This window comes from Emys orbicularis, chromosome 8 (assembly GCF_028017835.1).
Source record: "Emys orbicularis isolate rEmyOrb1 chromosome 8, rEmyOrb1.hap1, whole genome shotgun sequence".
Lineage (NCBI taxonomy): Eukaryota > Metazoa > Chordata > Testudines > Emydidae > Emys > Emys orbicularis.
This window is the reverse complement of record NC_088690.1, coordinates 19,283,715-19,300,090: the sequence shown is the minus strand read 5'-3', so window position 1 is coordinate 19,300,090 and position 16,376 is coordinate 19,283,715. Positions and strand designations below refer to the sequence as shown.

The window sequence follows — 16,376 nt, the reverse complement described above, 5'->3', positions numbered from 1 at the left end:
AGTTGCCGATTCACAGTATGTGTGATCATGTGTGCTAAGTATGTGTGATCATTCAGCTGACTGGGCCAGAATTCCTGTACAGAGTGTAACACAGACAATCAAGCAAAAACAAACAAACAAACCATCAAAGAAAACAATAGCAGTAGGCTCTCCATTGAATTTCTATGCCATTCCCTTTACAGCTCTCTGAATTCTGAGCTAATGTGGTGAATCATCCTTCCAAAATTACTTTGTAACTGTATCTGCTTATGCATAAAATCTACTTGTCCATCCTTATAATTAATAGACACTAATGATTTTGGTCACTCTTAAAATGAATACATTGCCAACTGCAGGCATGTTAAATGTTGTGAGGCTGTTGGTTAATGTAGAAAGGGTGAATTTAAAAACAATTATCTGAGGTGACATGCCAGATATCCAATTTCTGTTAAAGTACAACAGAATGAGGAAAGATTGAAGGAGACTCATTAAGAGTAATTTCAAGAAAAGAATTACATAACTGCTGCCAGCTCTTAATCCTCACTGTCAAAGAAAGGCATGGCACACCCCACTCGCCTTAGCAGCAATAATTACAGGGGATTAAAGGAGCACAGAGACAGAGGGGAGCAGATGGTGGATCCAGGATATGCAGGTGTTGCCTTTTTACAGAAGAGTGTAGAGATAAAGAGTGGGATTTAATGTTTTCTACAGATGATGCTAAAGATGTAGTAAAATGGGATGGTAGAGATTTCTTCTGCTTTACTCCACAAGGTCAGGGAAAGAGTCACTTTTGAGCTATCAAAAATATAGGAATTTAGAGGTGGTTTGGAGGTTGTTTTAGCAAAAGAAGGGATTAAACATTCAACACACAAAATAAGGGATTAAAAATTGTATAAATTGTACAGCGACTGCCCATACCAGCTCGCCTTTCCTCCCTTAATTAAACAGAGGCACCCTCAGAATTTGCAGTATTCCTTTCACTAGTCGTACAGAATTCTTGCAAATACTGAAGCAATTAGTTTTTAAAGGATGACCAGTTGTTATGCATGGTTGGGTAGGGGGAAGATGGCTGGGACCATAAAAAGGCACACCAGACTAAGGGCTGGATTTTCAGAGGCGCTAAGTATTTGAAACACCTAATGACTTCAACTGGAGCTGTGGGCGCTCTCCGCTTCTGAAAAATCAGGCCCCCCAAATGCTTCCAAGCCTGCACTTCAATTTGAGCACACTGGCCATTGGATGGCAGGATTAGCCAAACAACGTATAAATGGTAAGGCACAGTGTTTCTGAGTTTAGAGGCATTGCAGGGAGGGAAATTAAGGAGGCTGTAGAGAGAAGGGCAAGATGGCACATGTGATGCTTCCACACTGGAACTTTTCATTGCAGTGACACTTAGACATGTTATTTCGTAGTGATCCAAACAAGATCAGTGGTAGACATCTCAGCTCGTATTAGCCTCTTTGAAGTCAATGGGATTACTCACATGCGTAAAGCTACACCTGCGCTTAAGCGTTTTGCTGGATCAAGGCCTCATAGCAGTGATCAACATCAGGATTTGCAAAACTGCAGTGATCTCTTCATTTACTTCAAATGCTATCCGCTAGTTTTGGTAATATGAAAATTTTGCACAATACCCAGAGTTTAAAACAAAATGAAACTCAATGAGATACGCCATCTTTTCAAATGTCTGTTATTTCAGTCTTCGTAATGAACTGAATCCCTTCTGCCTCCAGCACCAAGTCAGAGCAGCCCGGCTTGTGGCAGGGAATTCTTTTGGGGTGGGAAAGGATCCTTCCTCCATGCCATGGAGTGGGTGATACAGTTGCTCTGTAGCAGTTAATCCACTGCTGAGGGTGCAGCAGCTCAGAACATTTCGGCATCTGGATTAACAGGAAACAAAGACTTGTGGCTCTGCCAGTCCTGCGACTGCTCCTCCCTTCCCTCATCCTCAAATCCTGCTGCACAGGTACACATAGGGAGTCCCCACAGAGCTGGGCTCCACCGTACTCTGGGATGCATGTAGAACCGATGCTGGGCTCCCTCTGCATAGCAGAACCATACCAATTTCACTGCCTGGGGCCTTCAGAAGTGATGAAGGAAGATCCAGGATTTCCAGGAATAGCCGTCAGAAGGGCTGCATTACAATACCTAGGTTTGCTTGCCACTCAAGTGATGGAATGCCATCCCTCTTGGAAAATTGTCCACACAAATTCCATGTGGTGAGATATTTGTGCAGGAAGGGATGAATTTCATTCTTCATGTGTTGTCTAACTGGGCAGCTGGCGATTGATATATTTACATGGATGTTAGTAAGAGCTTTTAATTTATTTTACTAATGTTATCTTTAAATTCCAGTGTCTAACACCACATAGAAGATTCAATCCTTATGGCATGTCAATGAGCCAGACCAAAAGCCCACTGCAATCAATAGCAGTCTTTCCATTGACTTCAGTGGTCTTTGCAACAGGCCTTTGATTGCCTAAATTCTCAAGTGACTAGTGATTTTGGGTGCTCAATCTGAGATACTTGATTTTCAGAAAGCACAAAGCACCCCAACCTGTGAACATCAGAACCCTTTAAAGTGTCATGTCAGGCATCTAGAAATAGAAACCCCCAAAATCAGTAGTTACCTTTGAAAACGTAAAAAATTTGCTCAGAGCCCTTTTACTCTATAGCATTTCCTATTGTTCCTGGTTAAATAAAGTTCTACTACACAGCTCAAAGTTTTTGTTGTTGTTGTTTTTAAATCACTTATGTTGCTTTTGGGTAGATTAAATTTTTGAATAATATCTAAACTTAATACCCTTACATATCTGAATACTGCTTAGAAGTTCTTCAAAATAATTAATTGAAAAATTCTCAATATAAAAATAATTAGTCATTATAGAGTAGAAAATACATATTTGGTTTAAGAATAGGTTTGGATTTTTATTTTGTTTTGTAATTTATCATAGAAAATTTAGGTGAGACGCAACATCCGGTTTCCTCAGAGACCCTACTTCTTACCCAGTTTTTCAGCTGGGTTCATTGAGACATAAAGAGGTGAAGTGACTTGCCTGAGCTCATACAGAGAATCTTAATCCCAATAGGATTAAAAATATAGGAAAGACCCTTTGGCTCCCAATCATTACCAGTTTGCCATTTGACCACACTAGCTTCTTAACATTTTCTATAATGTGCTCTCATGAAATGGGACTGAAAAAATGGTACTTTATTGTGGTACCTTCACTACTAAAGCCTCATTTTCAAAAGGGGCCTCCAAAAATGTGCCCATTTTATTTCCGGGTGCACTATTTTGCCGAGGCAAAAACCCACAAAAATGGGGAGGCTATAAAGCCTTCCACAAGAAGTCTGACTCCTGTTATCTTACTGCACTAAATGTATATCTCTAGCTACTGAAACATTCTCTTATTTTTGGCGATGCTTTATACACTGTTGTACTACTTAACACACTTTCCCTTGATTGACAGATATAATTTCCCTGTAACTATCGACTCCCAGTAGTAGATGCCTTCATTTTTATTTAAAAGAGACAGTGTAAGGGAAGCCAGGCCTAACCCTCCCCCTATATTGATAAACATCTCACTTTCAAGGATTTACTTGAAGGATGTCAAGTACTTTTTTTTAAGGTAATAATTGCTACAAGCTCGGTCTTCTTTTTTACGTATTTAATTTAATGTAGATTCCACCTGAACGAACAGTGTATACTCACTGTTACCCATCATAAATATGTTGGGGCTTTGTGTATGACACTACCCGGCACAAATGAGTTTAGCTAATGGATGCATTGGTTTCTATAGGAGCATTGTTTTAGACATAAAGGTATTTAAACTGGAGAAGGAGCTCTCATCACATCAGCCTGAGATGAAGATAATCTCTCCTTATACTATATGAACATATATAAATGGGATGGGTGCTGCACTCCTAAGTGGTGAACGCTGTACAAACAGGTGTGCGTACACACAGGGCCAGTTCTAGAGGCGAGCAAACAGGGCAGTTGCACAAGCTGCTAACTGCCTGGGGGCATTGTACAGCTGCTGCTCCACCTTTTGTTTGTTTTAGGTGACTGATTCTCCGCTCCCCTCCCCCCCCCCCCTTTTTTTTTGCTTGGCTGCTCTGGGGGTCTGCGTATGTGCTGAAAACATTTTCCAGCAAGACGCCTCAGGCCATTACAGCGCACGCATGTGCGCTCCTCCCCACTATGAAAGCCTGGCCACACCAGTTAGCTGAACAAGTGGCTTCTACTTTGGACAGACCATTGCTGTGCAGAACTGTCCTCAAGAGGACTTTTTCCACCTTTGCATTTAGGCACTACAGAGCTGCTCATGCAATGGGGAGAGATCAAGCACGCCATGCTCCCTATGTGCAGCCTGCTTTCATTTTCCCCCTTCAGCTGGGGAAGCATGGGCTACTCCAGCCCTAGGCCTGCAATAACCCTGAACCCTTCGCTGCTGCAGCAGGTGGAAGTTGGGGAAGAGAAAACACTGCCTTCTCAAAGAGCTTTTTTAGAGGTGTTTGGCCTCTGCCTGCATCCTTACCTCTACTGAGAGTTGTGGTTCCATTGCCAGATGGGTCCTTTGGCACTGTGTGCTGGGACTGCTGTCTGCTGCGGTGTGGTGTTGGGCAGGCACTTCTTCTTCAGTGCCATCACCCAGTTCCTCAGTTGCAATGGGCTCTCCTCTCCCAGAAAGGGAGGGGCTTGGTAGCCATGCACATTTGATGGAATCACCAGTGGTCCAGGACTGCTATAAAGCTGCCAAAAGCCTGTGCCAAGAAAGGCCTTAGACTAGGATCTGGCCTAACAACGATAAGTTTAAATAAAATGCCACCTTTGCAATCCTTGTCATAAGACCTTTCAAGACCAATTTTCTCATTTGAGTGTCTGCAACAGGACACGGTCAGAGAAACATGTAGAGTAGGCACCACAAATAGCTAATTAAGTACCAAATACTTGAAACAACGAAATGAGGAACTGAAAGCCCTAATCTGAGGTTTTTAAATTAGGCCAATACGTGGAATTCTGTGGAGCCAAAGTGCTGATTTATGTCAGTCAAATGTAGGAGCGGCATCCAACTTCAAAATGTGGGCATTACATGTTCACTATTCTTGAGAGTTTCCTGTGGGGTGGGTGGGGAAGATATTGGCCCTTCTAAAAAAAAATACTAACAGTAGCAATCAGGTAGAAATATGGGACTATGCTGTGATGACTTAAGTTTTGGTCTCTGTTGTCTCTTGTAGTTTAATGGTGGTGGCCTGAAATTGTGGCATGTATGGTACAAAAGTTTTAACAGAGTTTTCATATTTAAGGCTATTTTTGATAAAGGGATTTAAATCGGAAGAAGTATCCTGAAGAAACCCCATGTCTTTGAATAAACCATTTGTGTGAAGATGACACATCACTCTAGAATTTTCTGTTAAAAAAATATCATTTTCATTTTTTTTAATTGATGTTAGCCCTAAGTAATAAAGGCTCCTCTCAGGACTGTCTCCATCACTGAAAGTGTCATCATGGTCTGAAGGTTCTGAAAAGCCCTCAGAAGAAACAACAGAAAGGGATATAGTTTTGCTAGCTTGGCTCGGATGTTGATCAGGTAATATTAGAAATGCCTGATTTCCCACCTCCCATGATCTAGAGAAAGGATCTGTAACTAAGGAATCTTCACCTAGGAAGCATCCATTAAATGAACCACTTAGATTATTTTGCTCTTCATAAAGCCCACTTGATTTGCAGTTACTGATAATTGTAGCATACTTAACATTGGACTGTCTCGTAATTCCTTCACTGACTTTGTCATCATGGGAACTCTCAAAAAGGCTGTTACTGAAATGGCTGCTAGAACAAGCCGAGTCATGCTCAGAGTCTTGAATCGTTGTGAACATTGAATCAACTGCTAATAAATCTTGCTTGTCTTCACTTTTCAGTGCTTTAGCAACATTGATGTCTTCCAAAACTATTTCTGGCTCCAGAAGAAGAGGCCCAAATGATATTGCTTCAGGATGCTTGATAAAAAGATGCTCAAAAGTTTCAGGCTAGAAGAAAAGACATATTTTAATGCTCATCTATCATTGAATAGCTTTATTTCAATATGAAGTTACTGTACTTAAGAGCCACAGATGAAAACTAGCATATTTTAATATAAAAAGTACATTGATGAAAAACAAACAAAACCTAAGTCTGCTATGTGGCAGGGTATCGAAGGGGGGAATTGGGGATAAAGAAAGCAAGCACATGCCTGTGTCTTATGTGTGCAGGGAAGGGCTGATCCTGGAAGGTGCTGAGCATTCTGGCTTAATTCAGCAAACTCCATTAATTTCAATGGCACTATTCATGTCCTTAAAATTAAGCTAGTACTTTAGTGCTTTGCAGGATAAAGCCTTATATGCTACAGGAATTTTTGGCATTTTATTTCAATTGCATGAACAATTTGGCATATTAGAAATGAATCAAAATAATTTTCAAAACTGAAATGACTATGCCTGTTATGATTATACTGTACTATCTAGAGTCAAATCCTACCATCCAATAATTTTTTTAGGCTCTTCACCTGTAAGTAAGGTCTGCATGTTTGAAATTTACACACACACACACACACTTATTTTAGGGAAATGCCTCCTATCCTACATCATAAAGGATGGGAAATATATATAAACATTTCAAATATACCGCAGTATAAATTGATAATAGGAAACTGGCTTTCCTATTTACTGCTAAGAAAAGTTCACTTTAAAGTGTATACCCACTGATGAGTTTAATTAAGACAAATGAAAAACAATTAGTTAAAAACAACAGATTGTATTTATGTTAATAAACCATACAGATATTATATCACAGCAGGAAACCTTCCAAAGTAACGAGGAATATTTCATAATGCTTAGACCGGTGTACATTATAAGAAGGTATGGTACAATTTTATCTATCTTAGGCTAGTGGGTGTTTGTTTAACCTAGAATAGCCATCACCATAGCATTTAAGGCCCTGATTTAGCAAGGTATTTAAGCATGTTTTTAAACTACTCACATATTTAAATGTCAACACTTGCTTTGGTACCTTGCTGAATTGTAGCCTAAATGTTGATTTGGGATAGCTTCTGCATTGCTTGCATGCTCAGAACTCCCATGGACTTCAAAAGTACTGTGAATATGACATTTAAAATTAGCAAACTGATTACTGAAATGAGCTGCAGACAGTTGCTACAATGCATATACCAAGAAATGTCTTTAATTCATATTGAATGTCCCTTGCTGAAATTTATCCTTCCCTAAGGCAGATCACCTATGAATCCAGGTAGGAATGTAGGAACTGTTGTAATGAATCAGACCAATGGTCCATCTAGTCCAGTATTCTCTCATCAACAGTGGCCAGTATAAGATACTTCAGAGCAGAAACCCCACAGTAGGCAGCTGTGGACCTCTCGGCAAACACGTTTCTTACTGACCACCATTAACTAGAGGTTGACTTAGGCCCTGAAGCATGAGCATAACTCTGGATATGAGTTCTACAGGATCACATTAAGAATACTGCCTATCACTTTTTATCAAATATCAAAAATTAAATGATCAAATACCACTTTTTAAAATAGATATTTCAATTAGTAAATGTCACTTTCTGCTGAATCAAACATGTCACTAAGTAAAATATATTAGATGAATATACAAATACAATGAATATACAATCTCCTGAGAAAGATGCAATACCATAATATAATGTAAATAATGACAGAGTAACATGTGTAAATATCACTGTAAAATATGTTCTCAACATGTGTGTCATATGATTTGTGCAAAAATATCTTATAGCAGTTAACATAATTCTATGAAACCAAAAGGGAATACTCATGGCCTCAAGTGGCACAGAGTAAAATTTAATTCACACTCATTTGCCAGACACAAGGAGACAACAAAATATGCTCCCCTCACAATCCTGCAGTCCTTAGGTCCTGCTTAATTTTACTCACTGGGAATAATAATTGAGGTCAATGGGACTACTCACACTATGTAAAGTTAAACATGTGCATACATCTTTTCAGGGATAGTGCCGTAGTCATTACTCAGCCATATCTCCCTTGGAAATCATTTGGAGCTTTAGATAAGTAAGGTCTGCAGGATTAGACCCTATGACCCAATCCTGCAAACACTTATTCACATCCTTATCCTTAAGTACAAGAGTCATTTCACTGGAAACTCAGTGGGATCACCCATGATCTTAACATTAAGCACGTGTACATTTTGCAAGATTGCAGTACAGACGCAGGATTTACCCATCCTATGCCGTACTGCATTAATGATTAAAAATGATAATATTTTGTTAAACTAATACTCCATAAATACAGCCTTGCAGTATCAATCACAGAACATACTATATTAAATACACACATTAGTAACCAATTATTGAATCTAGTTAATCTTGTATTCTGACAGACGTATCAAAAGAAAATAAGAGTTACACATGGCTTCAGACATAAGGACGTTAGAGGTTTCTAGTGCTGATATGTGGAAGTTTTATTCAGGCAATGGGTATCAAAGCTAATGAGAGTTATAGTACAAGTTCTGCACTTCGTTTTTCCCACTGGAAATTGCATTCACATAAATGAGGGAAGAATCTAGCCCCAGCTGCATAAATTCCTTCTATTTTCAAAGGAGTATAGACCCTGGCCTTGGATGCACATGGAATCAGAGATGCACAACGGTGCTCATCAGTATGGTTACATCTACACTGCAATAAAAATAACGAGTTTCAGAGTCTGGTGAATTGACTGGTTCACAGGGCATGGTCTGCAGGGCTAAAAGTTGCAGTGTAGACAGTCAGGCTCAAGCTGCATCCTGGGCTCTGAGACGCCCCTGCATTGCAAGGTTTCAGAGCCCGGGCTCCAGCCTTTGCCCAAATGCCTAAACTGCAATTTTTAGCCCCACAGCCCAAGCCCTGCAAGCCCAAGTGAGCTGACCCGGGCCAGCTGCAGCCATGCCATGAGTCTTTTATTGCATTGTAGACATACCCAAGTGACCCATTTTTCACTGAGATTAATAAAGTGTACGAAGGAAGCATGCATTAAATATATAGACTGTATTGCAGTACAAGCTGTCAAAGGTCACATGACCCTTCAATTTCCCATTCAGCACAATACACTTTATATTCACATGCATAACTTCTTTCTCCTTAGCTAGGAACCCAATGGGACATAAGAATACGGAATAATGTCATAGGAGTATAAATCCTTTACTCTCCTTTGGCTGTTTGTAAATTAGTCTAACTTCACTGATCTTAATGGACTTACTCCTGATTTACACCAGCGTGAGAGGAGAATCAGGCCCACAGTCCCTGATCCAACATGCGAGTTATTGGTGCCTGTGGTGATAAGTTTCCCTTTCTATATATAGCTAAGTTAATTAAGTAAATAAAAAGGTCTCTGTGCAACTCACACACTTCCTCTAGCAATGCACAAATCTTTGTTCAAAGCCCTACAGCCATATTTGATACTTTTCAAAACTGTAAAGCATTTTCTCCATTGCTGTCAGTATAGCAGCACTGTGGTGCTGGTCCACCACTCCATGTATCTAATGGAAAGAGTCTCACTGACTTCAGGGAGCTTTGGACCAGACCCTATATTATATATTTCAATGAACTTTGTTTAATATTAAATGATATTCTTTGCATTCTAACAATACAGCAACACTTTAAACAAAAAAGAAAGAAAAGACTTTAATATAATAAGTAATAGGTTAGCTACAAACAGGAAATGATGCTAAATGGAGATTACACTAAGCAGAAGTTGCCATACTAAGGGTAACAACAGATTTGTGTACACACACACACACATACACACAGACACACACACACACACACACACACACACACCCCTAATGTCAGACACTGTTATTAAAGTGGCTGTGGGAATAGCTATGTGTTTAAATGATAGTGAGTGAAGTACCTGTCTACACAACATAACATGGACAATGGTCCTTGTCAGAGAAAACTAAGGCAGAATGAACACTCTAAATTATTTCTGCAAATTCTTTGGACTAAATTCTGCACTCAGATGCATGTGATCAGCTCCCATTGACCTTAATGGGAGTGCTGTGCACATCCAGATGCTGGGTTTGGCCTCCTCAACATGCCTGAAGTCAGTGGAAATTCCCAAAGCTGTTCAGCATCAGAATCAGGCTAGTTCTTGGGTAAACAACCAATAACTCTGTTAAAAAAATATTTTAAGTTGATAACTGGGCAAGTCTTGCACTTAACTAGCTGAATCTCAGACCATTCTGATATTTCTGCTTCTATGGCTCCATCCTCATAGGTGCTGGGCATTCTCAACTCTTATTGAAGTCTAGGAGATGAAAGTGTTCAGCCCTTTGCAAGTCAGAGCCTTAATAAACAGGTCACTAAACAAAGGTTAAAAATGTGATTTAAAGCAAGATTTTTGCCTACATGTGTAGCAAACCCTGCTCTAGGCTGCAATATGGCAACTGTCCCTGATTTTGCATGGGCATCTTAAGTTTTGAACAAAACTATTTCCAGGACTATCTTTAAATCAATCATCATGTATTGTATCTGTGTTTCCTGTCTTCTGAATGTAAACAGAAAAATCTTGTAACAATTCTGTATATGAAGTCTGGGAGCTGGCACAATGGTTCAGCAGGAAGTGATCATGATTAGACTTCAAAGAATGTCCATTCTCTGTTTAAATGAAATGAAATAAAATAAAAGATGAGAAAAGAAAACTTCACTGGGAATGAAAATTAAATATTTGAAAAAAATCTAAACAGTCGTGGGTCCATTAGATGCATTTTCTTTTTGAAATAATAATCCTGAATTTTTAAGTTACTGTCTCAATGATTACAGAATAAGTGTCAAATTCTGGAACTGAGGGACAAATTCTCAGCTAGTCTGAACTGGTGCATGTCCATTTAAGTCTGTAAATTGGCACAGCACAACTGTAGCTGAGCCGGTTTGCACCAGCAAAGAATTTGGCCCTGGGTATGCACATGTGCCCTCCCCGCCCCCCAACTTCAAAGGGTGTCATACAACTAATCATCTGGTGGCAGGATTTAGCTCTACTTCACACTAAGCCTGGACTTTGACTCAACTTTGAGTCCTAGCCCCCACTTCCATCCACACAAAAATCAGTTTGACTCAGGTCAGCAAACATACAGGACCTGTGTCCTGGCACGCTGCTGGAGGAGTGGGTCAGAGCCCAAGTCCTGCTCTGACTCGAGTCCAAGCCCTATCTTTTTGCAGTGTGGACGCAGCTCATGCCGCAGACCAGAGACAGAAGGTCCGCATAAAGCAGTGTGAATGCATTAACATGGCTGTGAGACCTGGGTCCAGCAACTGTAAGCCCAAGTTTACAATGCCGTGTGGATGCTCAAGTACAGGCTTGGAAACACTGGGTTACACAGAGTGTAAACATACCCTAAGATTGCCCATGAATTTCAAAATAGGTCTTGATCCGAGGTTCTAGCCCACATCCAACTGTCAGCTTTCTACAGCTGAAGAAAACTGCATTTTGCCACTCTCAGTGGCTTCAAGATCTTGTGTTTGATTATTTGGATAATTCTTAACAGTTTAACACTTTAAACTGAATGTAAGAGTGTGAAACACATAAACCATATTAAAAAAACGTATCACTATGGAAACCCCATACCTTTTGAAAATTAACTCCTTGTGCCCAGGAGCAGTTCTTGGGGTTTGGAACATCCTCCCAGAACAGTTTCTTCATTCTGAAATGTTTAGACAAAGTATTGATTTAGTGCTGAATATACACATTGTATATGGCAGTGCTCAAGACAGAAATATACAACTGCTCACTATCAGGGTAGTACAAGAACATAAGCAGAGACGGGTAATGGCCTGATTTTCAAAGGTACTGAACATGGGCATCAGGGCTGTCTCCAGGCACCAGCTTAACAAGCAGGTGCTTGGGGCGGCCAAGGGAGAGGGGCGGCACGTGCGGCAATTCGGGGGCGGCAGGTCCCTCACTCCCTCTAGGAGCGAAGGACCTGCCACTGAACTGCTGCCGCCAATCGCGGCTTTTTTTTTTTTTTTTTTTTTTTTGCTTGGGGCGGCAGAAATGCTGGAGCCGGCCCTGATGGGCATTCAGAAATTTCTAGTTCCCAGTGTTGTGTTCAATCCACTAAACCAGAGGTTCTCAAATTGGGGGTTGTATTGGGGGGGGAGGCATGAGGAGCTTTGGGGTGAGGGGGAAGCTTGCTGCGCTCATTTTACCCACAGCAATGAATAACTAACAAAGCTGATTCCTCCAGACATATCAGTCCGCAGACGGTGCTGTGCATTTGACTCTTGATGGCACTCTGCATTGTGACGGATTTCTGCTAAGCTTGCCTAGCAAATGTATACAAAGTCGTTGCCATCTGTACGTTAATCCGTTTGCTACGATGCGGCATGCACATTTAATTGTAAGCATCGACCACGATCGCAGTTTTGCTTTTATTACAATGGGTTACTGGCTCATTCGTGCAATTCATGGAATTGCTCTGCTTCAAAAAACAGGCACACCCATCACACTAGTAACAACGGTGTGATGCCAGTAAGCAGGATCTCACTTAAAGGTGACATTACTCTATACTTAAATGGCTCTGTTTGAATCAATGCCTTATAGTTTTTAATATGTAGTGAGAGTTGCATGTTGATTATTTTTTATCGATATATCTACTTGTCTAGTGCGGGGGGATAAACTACTGCAGACACAAAGAAGGGGGGCGCAATCAAATACGTTTGAGAACCATCACACTAGACTATGCTGTCTTTCAGATAATGTACATCTCAAATATATAAATGGTGCCAAAAGCTAACTAGGTATGAGTGTTTCTATAGGCACACACTTTTTAAGCTGCAGTATCTTCTTATAAGCACATTTAGGGAATCATATGTGAAAATAAACAACATGCCTTTGTTGCGAGATCAGCAAAGTTCCAAGCAACAAAACGAAGGATGAAATAACTATTGGTAGAATCACATAGAGGCCTGCATCATTCCGTTTTTCACTCCTATCTGAAAACGAAAGGAATCTGTTTCACACTATTTGCAATATTTTTCCAGTCATCGGTCCTAACTTTATTGCAATTAAAAATATCTATAAATAGAACCATTTAGATAATGATCAGTATGCATACAAATCGGAAACAAATTACTCGACTGTACATTAGTAGGTTATACATGCCCTTAAGTAAGTTGTACTGTGTCACTCCTGACGTGTGGACAAATACATAGGAGGTGAAATTACTCTAAAAACTCAGTGGCTCCCATGTCTCTGTGGGATTGTCCATTGTTCCCCTGTTACTCAGAATCATCACCACGGCAAACAAAGCAAAGGGAGTAGCCCATACACAGAAGAACCATGGGAATACAGGACCTCAGAAACCCCTTGGGACTGTCCCAACATATGCCCCTTCCCTGCAGAACACTGTCCCTTTTGAAAATGTGGGTGAAATCTTGAAATGCATTATGGTATTAAATTAAATGTACAGACAGTGCCAGGAGAAGTTGGTGGGGGTACTCCACTGACTTCAACTAAGCTATGCCAATTTATACCAACGTGACTAGTGTCAGTTATACTTCAATCACTGTGTTTTCACCACTGTTTTCTTGATGTTTCTCATAAAAAACATGAGCAAGAGTCCATATCATATCCAAATGGAACTTTTACTAACCAGCTGCTGCTTAATAAAAAATAATTAAGATCATATTGGTCACCTTTGATGAATTCATCAGTCGTTTTGGGGTTGCCTACTCCTTCAGGGGATATTGGGTACAGGCTAAACTGGTACTTCTCAATAAGAATAAAATGATCTGGAAAGAAGAAATCAGGCTTTTGATTTAAATTCCAATTTAGTAAGACTATAAAATACTAGCCTCTAGAGAGGCTTTGATCTCATGCAACAGAGGCTCAAGGCAAGCCCACAGGAAAAAAACAGCTATTTCCTCTAGTTTAAACCTTATAATTTTGGATTCAAATGTAGACCCAACAATCTATTTTGGATATATTAGCAATTTCTTCTTATGGAATTATTAGCTTTTGATGAAAAGGTTATAAATATTAAAGCCACAAAGCTTTAGTAAAATCTGGATAAATAGTAGATATATGTAATATTTATATTTAACATACATTCAGCATATATTGGTGTTAGCATAACATATATAACTGAGCTTTCCTCTTTATCACTTCCTCACTAGCCAAATACAAACCCACACATATACAGGATGTAACAAAGATGAAGCATACTTTTTCCCAAGTTCAATATGGTAATGATGATACTTAAATGGATGTAAATCAGGAGCAACTCCATTCAGATCAAGGCAGTTATATCAGCATAAAGCAGGTGCAAATGAAAGGAGGGTCAGGCCCAGAGTATACTATATGGAGATTTGCGCAGATCTGAACTGACTAGGCTGTAGTGCCTTTGTGTGCAGCGACTAAGGTGTGCATGGCCTTGTGGACCAATGCCTATGTGACACAAGGTGATGCAGGACCAGGGCCTGGGTTTTTAACAGCAATAAGGACCAGTCAGCAATTCTGTATCAGCCCCGCTCATTAGCTCTATAGTTGACCCTCAACTGACAAGTAAGATCCAGTACAGCCAAGAGCAATCTTTAACACTCAAACTATTCTTTCATTAAAAAAGAGAAGGATACCACAAAGAGGCTGGATTCACGTACCCAGAAAGTACAACCTTTCACCACACTGTAACACAGGTAAAAAATACCATGTGTGTTTATTTTCAAGTACAAACTCACCATAAATATAGTATTTGCTAATATTTGGAGCAACTTGTATCCATTTCATTTGTTCTTCCTCATTAAGGTTTTTCCATTCGATAACAAAAGACGTTATCACATACATTTGAGGTGAAAGTGTCCAGGTCAGAATTACACAACTGCTGTTTACTGGATAAGCACTGAGTGACTGCACGATATTCACTGATAAAACAGTAAAAAGCATGATTAAAATGAGATCAGCTATACCAAATCAGAGTTGGGTTACACGTGCTGCATCTCAGATCCCAAGAAAAAGACTATAATGGTTTAGGTTCTTTGTTGTTTATTTTTGCATCTCCACTTAAGTCAATGAAGTGACATTGTTTTACACCAGCACAGGACTTGTCTTCACGGTGGGGTAATGCGCTCTACAGAGGTGTGATTTCTAAAGCACACCAACATGTTGCACATTAATTGGTCCTTTCAGATTCTGCCAGTGCACACTGAAGGTACCCTAGTGTGTTTTAACGTAGTTCTGTTTGAAACAGCACTACATTAAAGCACACCAGCAGCGTCTACATGGACCGATTAATGTGAAAATTGTTAGTGCACTTGAGAAATCACACCCCTGTAGAGCACATTAGCCCACCGTGTAGACAAGCCCTGAGTATCTGGTTCCAGGTGTTAAATGGATCAAATCTGTGGGTTGTGTTCCCACCACATTTCGCATCGAGTTCTCTCCTTAAGCAATATTCCTGTTTTGAGCAATATTCCTGGTTCTTACCTCAATCTTTCAAACCTTCACCCCTTAGTTGAGACATACCGTAATAGCTAAAAACCATCAAAATGTAGCTAGCAAAACAGAGCATAAATCTATGGCTCAAGTGCTGTTACACTCTTCTATGGAACAGGGATAAGAACCTACGTGGCCAATTTCCATCTCGAGCTCCTGCTGCTAGTTGCAGCCTTTCTGAGGTATGTTCATGCACACCATCAACCAGACTTTGACCCATAAAAAGCACATGCCTTTAACTACTATTTTACAAAATTTCAGCTCTGCCTATAGGTTGCAGTAATGCTTCCCACAACATTTAAATACAGACTACCGCCTAACAAGGCAGAGTCTGGGTGAATCAACAAAGAGGGTGCTCCTATGAAGTGTAAAGTCAATAATGAGTAAGTGAGCTGTCAGAAAATGCTGAGTCAATGGAAATCAAAATGTTCAGGGGCGGCTCTAGGCACCAGCAAAGCAAGCACATGCTTGAGGCAGCCCATTTGCAGGGGCGGCAGGGATCCAGCCTGGGAGCTGAGAACCAACAGGGGGCCCTGGGAGCTGTAGTTCCTTGGTTAGCTCCCTGCCTATAGAGCCAGCCCTGGAGCAGGGAAAGAACTACATTTCCCAGCATTCCCTTGGCCACTACCAACAGGAAAGAGGGGGAGGGAGTGAGGAAGCTGAGACCTCATGCTGCAGTGAATGGAGAGCTGCACTGTGAGTAGGGATTCCATATTTTAACATTCAAAAAATAGGACACTCCACGGGGAGGGAGGGTAGCCCCACCCTGCCACCATCCACTCCCTCCGACTGCCCCCCACAGAAACCCCAACCCATCCAACCCCCCCTGCTCCCTGATCACCCCCTCCGGGGACCCCTGCCCCAACTGCCCCCCAGGATCCCACCCCCTATCTA

General features: G+C 40.6%; 1 protein-coding gene across 1 annotated transcript in view; it reads right to left on the bottom strand.

The window, feature by feature from the left end:
• Positions 1–5,187: 5,187 nt before the first annotated feature.
• The window catches only part of LEPR (leptin receptor), a 51,530-nt gene continuing 40,341 nt past the window's right edge, over positions 5,188–16,376 (bottom strand). Inside the window, exons 14-18 of the mRNA XM_065409368.1 lie at positions 14,729–14,911; positions 13,688–13,783; positions 12,883–12,985; positions 11,619–11,694; positions 5,188–6,009 (exon numbers count right to left, since the gene is read on the bottom strand). Coding sequence (XP_065265440.1) covers positions 5,188–6,009; positions 11,619–11,694; positions 12,883–12,985; positions 13,688–13,783; positions 14,729–14,911 — 1,280 coding nt within the window. The remainder of the gene's footprint in view (positions 6,010–11,618; positions 11,695–12,882; positions 12,986–13,687; positions 13,784–14,728; positions 14,912–16,376) is intronic.